Raw genomic sequence first — 10,820 nt, 5'->3', positions numbered from 1 at the left:
TAGATCCTGTGGCATCAAGGTACACAACATTTATTTGATTCATGTATTTTTTAAAATATCAATCTGTTGATTTGAAAACATTAATATTCCCAATGGGAAGGGAAGTTCTTGAATGTTCTTAGAGCTGTCATTTTTTTGTTGCAAGAATTGTTCATACACATCATTTACATCATCCCTGTCTAAGTCATGTTCAGCAAGAGCATCACATCTCATTTTCTTAATAACGTTTAAACTTTTAACATCTTGCATGTTCCCGGACCTTAGTATATCTTCACTCATGCTATTAATAGTTTCATATTGAAAAGCAGTTGGCCTTTGTTCTTTCAGTTTATCCTTCCACTGCTCACGCTACCACCCTCGTACCTGCCATGTCCTCCTCTCATGAAGCTGTTGCAATTGTTTCCTAGCTCTCACTTGTATTACGTAGGTGCCTGGTGTTGGGTTAGAAATATCAATTCTAAACGTATTTTGACATTGAATGTCTGGGCAATGAGCGTAGTCAACAGCATTTCCTTTAGATCACACATGTAAGCCTTTAAAATTATAAACACACATAATATTCAGTTTTTGCATTATTGCCTCTTTGAGGGAGCAGTTAATTTTATTTGTATCAAACCGGGACAGCCGACTCCTGGTACACATATTTGGTAACTTTGAATCTACAATTGTAAACTTTCATAAGCAAAAGGAAATGACTTAATAGTATTTAATCTATATTTAAATTTTCCTTTGAAACCTTGGTTTTCAATCATATTAAAGGGAGCATTTCCTTGGGAATTGGGCAAATTTACATCACAGTGACTACATATTGTACTTTCAGAAGTGCGCATGTTACACTGAACAGAACGTTCAACATAAACTGGCAAGGAAGTGTCTGGTGAAATATATGAAACTTCATTATGTAAGTTTTCTTTGACAGTTAAGCCATCGCAACTGATGACATTACCTTCTTGCCATGAACTTAATGTACGATTTTCGCATGTGTTTACAATTAACAACGAGGCTGGAATACTCAGCGTATCATCACATGTTATTTTTTCCGGACTTGCACATTCCCCAATTACTGTCACCGAGTTTAAATTAGTGTTTTCAATTTGGGAACCCTTGTGTAGTTTGTTATTGGAACCTTCTCGTACATTAGGTATGTTTTGTAACATATTCTCCACCTGGCATCTTATGTTGCCAGTATTTCTCTGCCATCGTACATACAGTCTGAGCCTATTATTTTTTACGTTTAAGACCCCAAGGTCACTACAGACCAAACCCCAAAGAGAATTACGAGTTGTATTAGCATTGTCAACATCACAAAGGGATGTAATGTGGTTAATTATTGATTTAGAAATTTTTTGTATGTCGCTTATTTCCTGCAAAAGTTCTCTTTTGCAGATTTTTGTGAAGCATTCCCGGACATTTTGGAAATTTCGATGCCATCTATTAAAGAGTAAATTTGTTATTTTCGAAGCGTTACTTTCGTAAAATATTTGTGCTGCTTCTGCAAACACTCCACCTTTCAGACAACGCAACCTATCTAACTCTGAAATAGTTTGACATTTACTATACAAAAAACTGGCAAATTCTTCTGGACAAACACAGTTTCTCTCTCTGCGAGCCGTCATCCTTCTAATTTCATAACTCATAACCAAACACAAACATTAACATGATGAATGATTACTTACAGTTATCTGGCAATAATGTGTAGCCTTTCTGTAGATAAATTACTTCACTTTTTATTGGTTACGTTGTTAAAACAACGCAGGGACACGCATTACAAGTGATCCTTAGTAACCAAACATATAATAAAAAGCACACTTCCTGCGCAACTCACTATTTTCAGTATTGGCTTGCATTATTTGAGTGGCCATACATTAATAACTTAAAACGAATTACAAAGAACATACATTGCAACATATATATGGCAAAAATAGCCTTTTTGAATAAAAAGTCTACAAGTTTTTATTTTTTTTACGCATTTATTCCCTTTCACTAACCGACTACACTTACACGAACTTTAAACTTTAAACATCTTAATTTTTTCTAACACACATATACTTATTTGTAGTTCTACGAACCTGTATTCGGGGGTAAAATTTTTCTTGTATTTTAATGACATATTATTAGACCTAAACCAAATAGATTGTATCAACTAAAGTATTATTTCTTAACTATTATTACTTTATTTCAATATTAATATAAAAATTACTAACTTGAATACTTGATTTTCAGTACTTCAAATGCCTTCATTTGTTTGACAGACACAGACAGTCGCACACAACAGAGAAAAAGAATGTTGGGGGAAAGTTTTGGCCATAGCCTATTGTAAGCAACCACGGAAAAATCAAAATTAAGATTGCCTGACCAGGATTCAAATGAGCATCCCCGACAATGAGAGCCCTGTGTTTTATCCCAAATCAACATCATGTCAAACCATGATCCAGACTTACCCACCTGCTTCTGCTACCCGGTACTGTACAAAAGATAGCTGTATACCTGCACCTCCAGTTGAATCCATTTCTGAAAGTTATATTCGCACACCAACCCTGCAACCAAACCTCAACTTCAAATGCACAATCAACATTCAATTAGCAGTCCAGTTATAACTAATATTACATTTGCCAGTCCTCTGTGTTACTCCAGGCTTGGAACTGGCACCACATTACGTGCAAAACATTTGATGTATGCGGTGGCCACATTACTGGGGTTTCTTGTGATCCAAATGGTTGGGAAGCTTAATACGTTCCTCAGCCACACAGACCTCAAGAAACTATTTCATTTTGTTCACGTGAGTATAGTAACAAAATCCACATGTGAGAATACTAAGTATTTTAATTTTAAAAATGATTGATTTAAAAATATAATTTGGAAACTAAAATAACACATTACCGTATTTACTTGCATATAGGTCGCCATCGCATATATGTCGCACCCATAATTTGAGGTCTTGAATTTGGTATTTAATATTCCCCCTATATAGGTTGCACCGGTAATTTAATGACGCAAACGGCCGGTGCGCCGTGCACGAAAGAGTTAACGGGTACTGTAAAACTCCGCTACTACGAGAGCCGATAATGGCGTGATAAAGTGTTGTAACAACAAGTACTCATAATAACCAAATATAGAAAATTGAAGTCATGTTTGATTGCTGACTTCTGAAAATGTCTTAATTGTAGACTGTAACTCAAAAACAGTGCTTTGTATTGAAAAAATGCACAGAATAAAATAAGTGAATTCACATCACCCGAGTTCGGCTATGCTAGCCGGCTGGTTGTTATTTTCATTCAAAACGTGGTGAGGGAACTTGTGTGGATCAGGTAGAATACATTCGGCTATAAACGAAAGATATAAGAACAATGCTATCCTGTAATGAATTGACATGTTTTTGGAGAAGATAATCACAGCGACAGACCGACGGGATGCGCTCACGCCCTTGCCGTCAGCGATGTTTATTTTGACAGCTCAAGCAATTATTTTTTCCACGACCCTTCACAATGTAAAAAAAAAAAAGAGAAAAAACACGGCTAGTCACTCCAAGATAAACGTAAACACATATAGGTCGCACTTCATTGTTTTCCCATCAAATCTGGTAAAATTGCCGCGACCTATGTATATGCGAGTAAATACAGTAATCTATGTTATGTGCCTACCTGTTGTATACTGACAATGGTGTGGTATTTCTTGATATTAGGTTGGCAGGCATCACCTACATAGCTGTAGGTGATCATGTATAATTGTGGGAATAAACCACAGGATTGGAATGAACATATACAATTGTGAAATGAAACACTACTGTACCATCGTTCTGCCATTTGGAGCATTCAGTGCATGTGTGTGAGAGTGAGAGGAGCACTCAATTTCTACAACTTATTCTGAGCATATGATTGCAGATGCACCTGACATATTCTTCTGACCACTTGGTTTGAGTACGAGTTGCATGGCTTGGATAAGATGGAATACCAACAATTTATACGTATGCTACAGTACATTGTATGTGTGGTAAGCTGTGCACATTATTGTTGTGGTTGTGAGTAGGTTCTAACTGATGTCATGTAAGTAAGGCATTTGTGAGCCTCAGAGGCTTGTAAGTGTGATGTATATCCAATGGTGTCTTATCTTGAGTGTGGCATGTTGTGTACAGCAATGTATGTTTTTAGTCAAAATGCAGTTGTCACATGAATGGGTTATTAGCCCATATGTACATAACACCTGTGAAATATACCTTATTATTACACAGGTGTTTTATCCAATGGTCATTCTCATTAAATGAGAAATCACTACGTACAAGTTCACATATGGCTGCCTCATGGACTGAAAATCGTTGCCTTCCTTCCAAACGGTACAAAATTGGGGCAGAGTCATTAGGCACTCAACATTCGTCAACTTAGACCTGGAACAGAAAATATGGTTAGTACACACACATAGATTCGTTAAGGTTAAGTAAAAAAAACCACTGGATAACTGTCTTTACCTTGAATGCCAAAGGGCATACAATGTACACGCATGACCCTTCAACATTGCTGTTTCAATGAAGAGTAAGAACTGGAAATTGTAAATCACCATGTAACAAAAATATTGCAATATTAATCAAGTATGCTAAAAAAAGTATTGAACTTTGCACGAATAAAAATTGATACAATTTTATAAGTAAATATAAAGACATTTCTGATTGGTGGAAGAGTAAGTAGCCTACAATGGGGTCCTGCCCTTATTGTGTTAGCTTTGCAACAAGATTGTACCACAAAACATTTATATGTATAGAAAATATGACTAAGTGATGCATGTAATGATTATTTCATCACTGTACTTCCATTGGTTTCCAACTTTTAAATTTATTTTTATTTCTTTCTCCCACAGTGGATAGGTAAATTATGTTTTTCCAATATAAGAGTACATGTATACAATACAAAATAAAGTAGACCTATGTACAGTGCACATTAAACAACAATGCCACAATGAAAACAAATAATCTGATCGGACGAGGTCATTTAAATAATATAATGGCATATATGATCAGTGTAACAATGCCACAATGTAAATAAATAATCTGGGTGGACGAAGACATTTATATAATTATATAATATTACGTATGTACAGTCTTACAAAGCCACGTTGTAAATAAATAATATGTGTGGTTCTTGTTACAAATACCCTCAATTTAGTAAATAAATAATCTGTTTGGACGAGGGCATTTATATAATATTATGTATGTACAATGTAAATTAAAAAGCAATGCCACAATGTAAACATTAAATATACTAAATTATGGCAAGGAAATGTTTATAACATAATCAATGAAGTATGTACAACGTAAATTAAATATCAAAGCCACAATCGAAATGAATAATGTGTGTGTATTTATATTAAAATGAATAATGCAGTTATTTACTCAAGTAAGTTTTTTGTTTAATAATTAGATTAGTCCAACAGGGAGTTTTTGTCCATTTGGGGATTTCCATCATGCAAGACATAATGTAATGAATTTAAAGCAGAAGTTATAATGAACCTCTTTGTCTTATCGCCAGCCTAGTTGGTTTTAGTCATAAGTATGTACTAAATTATTTGCTTTAATCTTTTTACACACTGAGTAAAATATAGAAAATGTGGAACCTAGCTTTCACTAGGCCTGTCAAAAAACTTATCCTATGCTATGCTAACAATCCGATCTTATAAGGTTTTTGTCTGTAACTAAATTTAAGTAGAACTATCCGGGTTTAAAAGGCCTTTGTCTGAAAAGAGGAATAAGAAAACACTACCAAATAATAGAAACGTTACCACGTTGAAGGTTAACCTGCTGCCAGAAGCGTCGATGATGTCTGCTCTGAAACATGATGCAAATAATGTTCTCATTTATTTAAGTTTTATTAAAGCAGACAAATTAATAAAGTGTTGCCATGTGGTTCATGCAAAACCAGACTATAAAATTTCAATGAAAAGTTATTTGTAAATTGGAGTTATTGTTGCAGAAAATCAATTTATCATTACCTCAAAAATTATTTCATAATTCTGTTTCAATTTTTCTGACGACGATCTCCATTCCCTCGCGGTTCCAGTGGAGCTTGTCTATTCTCTTATTGTAGTAGAACCTTAATAAGGAGAGGTAAATGATTACAGCAAAAAGTAATAAAAATATGCAGGTTTTCCACAAACATTGATATCTGTTACACTCAGACTCAGAAGTGTAGTCTGAAAGCAGTTGTATACCATTTTTTTGTCATTTTCATTCTAAACTAATCACTCTGTGAAACAAACATTGTCCCATGCATCTGCACGTCATTTCGTAATCGAATCCTAAAGTAACAAATTTTAATAAAATCACCTTGAAGCAAATAACTCTAGGAACTTCAATTGAATAAGTTATGTGGCACTTGAAATCACTCCAGGCAAATGCCCAATTCCCTGATGAACTTTTCATTAACACTGCATGGGTGGTCTTTTGCATTCTCTAAGTTTTGGTTTAATATTATTAATGTTCTAACAGGTTTAACAACCACTACTATTGAGGCCTTGCTAGTAACTGGTACCAATAGCAAATTGTTCCTTCTCCTGGAAAAGCTACCACATCTATGATTGTTCAATTATGACAGCAGGAAATCAAGAAAAGTATTGCTTTGTGTAAATTATTTTTTACTATAAAATGTCAATGGACTGAACTAGTTATCTATATGAAATGGCATTTGATGAAAATAACTTGCAAATTTTTTTTTTACTTTTTACATACATTGCAGTAAATACAATGAAACATCACCAACTGGAATTGATTTTTTTAAATACATCTATGTTAAGATTATTGCTTCACTGTACATGAAATCATCAGTTAAATATATATGGAAACTTAATTCACAATTTGGCACCTAAATTATTTACTTCTCAAACAATGTTTCCTTGATGACTGGCCCATCCATGAAAAGTTGGTAGATGTCAATCAGGCGTAACTTCTTGTTTCCTGGAAACAGCAACATATTGCGAACTTAGAAATACATAGATGTTGAAAAAAACTTATTTCACCCAGCATTAATTAAGTCAACAATGAAAAGAATATCAATTTGCATAATTGTTAAATTCCCATACATGAAATATTGAAAATTCCAAATATATAAACTTTCAGTACAATATATCATGAACATTTCCAGAAATGGAATACATGTAGACATTTGTGATACCCCTGCAGGGGCTGCTCCAGGAAGACTTTGCAGGAGGGGCTATTGTACAAAAAAGAATGCAGTTGCAAAACATTACATTAAATGAGTCAGTTGATTGCTCTCTCAATATGTACAAATTTGTGGTCTCAGAAGATGAATTTTTTTTAACACACAAATTAAAGTATCTAAGTAAACATAAACTTACACTGAAAAATTAAAACAAATAATGTTTGAGCTTGCGAGGGCCTATTGCCTCAATGCATGTCTTTGCCCATGGAAAATTTACTTGTACCCATTCCATTTTCTTTCCTCAATGCATAACTGGTTTCACGGACAGTTATAAAAAGAAAATGAGGCAAGATATTTATAGTTTTGTAGTAGTGAATTGCTAAAATGGGTTTACAGTTTCCTAGAGACGGCCTAATTGACACTTGAACATTCGTCCCATGTCAATAACACACTGTGGATTATTTAACAAAAATTTTGTTCCATTATTGGTACTTCACTTCCATCTTTTGCTCTATTTTCGATCGTAATTAAACATCAATATTCAAGTTTTCAGCCAGCAATGAAACCACATGTACGTGTAGTGCCGTACAGAGCCTGCCTCACAGTCTAAATTCGTTGTATTTGCTAGTTAATCTGTTTTTTTTTTTGTATTATATCATTTTATCATTGTTAGAAATTGAATTGCTCTTTGCACTATAATTTATTAGTAAATTGAGAAGTTACCAATCATTTCAGCTCTGTTTTAAATGGCATATGTTTATGAATATTTGCTCTCAATGTAAATAATTTTTTTAATATATTATATAATTTTACTTGTCAACCTAAGAATTTAAAATGAGGATACATATATATGTCTGGGAAAAGAAATAGCATGTTTTGGCCGCAATGATTTTAAAAATAAACATTTTAGGTATCACTAACCATTGCTAGAAAATGATTCAAACCTTAAAAAAAAGTACACCTAGAAGTTATCTCTTGATGATTGCAAGAAGAATGGTTTTTTATGCAAGGCTGTTTCTAGTAATGTTGGCTTAAAAGATTGTACAAGTTAAAATATTACTGTAGAAATAACTACTGGTCAGAACAGACTTTGTGCATGTTACTGCCCTGGCATCAGGCTGGTAAGGTTGGAAAGGAGTATGTATTCCACTTGAAAGTTATGTGGTTAACTATCATGAGCATGGTATAGCCTGTTGTGAGTTTCAGCCTTTTGATAAGCGGGTGGATCTGTTTTGAATATTTTATCAAAGACTTACCCCAGAATAAATTCCGAAGTTCTAATTACAGAAGTTGATTTGACAATATAATTTTGTCTGACAGTATCTCCAAAGTTCCAAAGTGTGAGAATAACATGTAAAAAGATTACCTAGCTAGCCAGCTAACTTTTTATAAGTGACACTAATACTTGTCCCCAAGAACTTCAGATTTACGCGATTCCAAAATAGAACAATACTGAAGTTTAAGTACGAACTTTCGTAGTACTCGAGCCTTACTTATCCTTTAGTTAGTACGTATACAAAATATTTAATCGACTGCTATTGGAAAAGGTATCCTAATGATTTTGGTATAGTTTTAGGTCATATGTGTTCATAATTTATATTTAGGGTGCAATATATATCATGGTATAGAATTTTAAATTAGTCAAGTATTTGGATTACTAACACCATACGGAAAGTAATTGGATTACCAACACCATATAAATTGTACTCTATGCAGATAAAAATGTTTGTAATTTGGAAATTGTTGCAGAAATAACAGATGTTTAATAACACTGGTGTAATTGCAAGTTACACTTAACACGTACCTGCGGTGTGCCTAATGAGTTCATTGAACTTCATCAGAAGGCCAGTCCTCTCATCTTCCTCACAAAGAACTGGGATTGGAGGCAGTGTCATCAACACTACCTCACAATCGATACTCTCCAGGAACTTTACTACATTCATAAATTTCAGATACATCCATTTGTACCGGTTGTTTGTCTGCAAAGAAAACAAGTTTAAGCAATTACCATTGAGAGAGCATCCAGACGTTGTAGGTGAATCAATTATGTAAATCTAAATTTCTCTGAAATAAATAATACCGGGTGGCCATGAAGTCTTTGTACAATTTCAAAAAATCATAACACAAAAAGCATTGCAGTTAGAGATGTGCCGTTTGCGGCAAAATAAAGACCAATATCTAAGGTTTCTTTCATGCATTAGGTGGAACTGGGATAGAGAACATTGTCTCTTCACAAAATTACGTCACCACAAACAAAGTGTGTGTTGTGGTTTCATGAGACACAGTCACCACGTATTGTGCAGCGGAACTTCTGGACTGAATATGGACGACCTCTACTGATAAAAGAAGCATCATATCGTGGTAAACAAAATTTAAGGAGTCATCTCTATGTTAGACTGTCTGCGGACAAGGCGGCCATTCCTCAGTGAAGTGCTTGTTGCAGCTATGCAAGACACTTTCACTCTAGTAAGTCCTACCTAGTTAACTCGTTGTGTCTCTCTGGAATCAGGAATGCTCAGATCGACAGTGCAAAAAAACTTTGCACAAGAGACTGAAGATGCACACGTATAAAGTGCAGATACTGCAGGCTTTACACGGAGATGATAAACCATGTCGTGCAGCTTATGCAAGTGACATTTCGCAACGGGTTGATGAGGATAATGCGTACCTACCTCGAACGTGTGTGTTTTTCCGACGAAGCTACCTTCCACGTCTGTGGTAAGGTCAGCAGGCACAAGCATATGGGGTTCGCAAAATCCCCATAGTGTCATAGAGCATGTGAGAGGTTCCCTGAAAGTGAATGTTTGGTGCGGATTGTTGCACAACAAAGTCATAGGTCCTTTCTTTTTGTCTGAGTATACTGTAACATATATCACCGACCTAGATATGCTTGACCTTTTTGTAGTGCCTCAGCTCCAATACCTCCAACCTGTTGTGATTTTTCAGCAAGATGGAGCACACCCCCATTGGAGGTTACTTGTCAGTGACTCCGTGAACGAGACATTCCCTAGTAGGTGGATGGGGCGGAATTGTCCCATACCCTGACCACCACGGTCACCCAATATCACCCCTTTGGACTTTTTCCTTTGGGGTTATGTGAAGGACAAAGTGTATGCAACACCTTTTCTGGATATTGCTTCACTGAGACGAAGGATAACTGCTGCTATTGAAGGTGTCACACGCAAAAGTTGTCCAACGTATGGCGTGAAATTGAATATAGGTTGGACATTTTACGGTCAACACAAGGTGCCCATATCTAAGTTTATTGACACATGAAAAAAAAACTTAACATATTGGTTTTAATTTTCCCGCAAACAACACATCTCTAACTGCAACGCTTTTTGTGTTATTATTTTTTTAAAATTCCACAAAGACTTTATGGCCACCAGTGGCGAGGCGTGAGGTTTACATGGGGGGAAGCAACAATTCCTTCACCCCAAAACATAGCCGGGAGGGGGGTCCGGGGGTCCGGGGGTCCGGGGGTCCGGGGGGCCCTCTCCCGGGAAAATATGGATTTCAAGGTACAGAAGGGTGCTATTTAAGTAGTTTTCTTAACTGAACATTGACTACTCCAGAGGTAGAAAAATTGACATTTTTTGGTTGAAATTATAAATTATTTTTGAAAAATAATAATGTTTGACTTACATTATAATGATAATAAAATACCTACTCTACATT

General features: G+C 35.3%; 1 protein-coding gene across 1 annotated transcript in view; it reads right to left on the bottom strand.

Moving 5' to 3' along the window:
• Nucleotides 1-572: 572 nt before the first annotated feature.
• Nucleotides 573-10,820, bottom strand: part of LOC134536636 (uncharacterized) — a 28,570-nt gene continuing 18,322 nt past the window's right edge. The window contains exon 4 of the mRNA XM_063376438.1: nt 573-9,121. Within this exon, the coding sequence (XP_063232508.1) occupies nt 660-1,637 (978 nt within the window). The 5' untranslated portion in view covers nt 1,638-9,121 and the 3' untranslated portion in view covers nt 573-659. The remainder of the gene's footprint in view (nt 9,122-10,820) is intronic.

The sequence above is a fragment of the Bacillus rossius genome, chromosome 11 (assembly GCF_032445375.1).
Source record: "Bacillus rossius redtenbacheri isolate Brsri chromosome 11, Brsri_v3, whole genome shotgun sequence".
NCBI lineage: Eukaryota > Metazoa > Arthropoda > Insecta > Phasmatodea > Bacillidae > Bacillus > Bacillus rossius.
The sequence above is the reverse complement of the archived record's forward strand: the minus strand, read 5'-3'. Positions and strand labels throughout refer to the sequence as shown.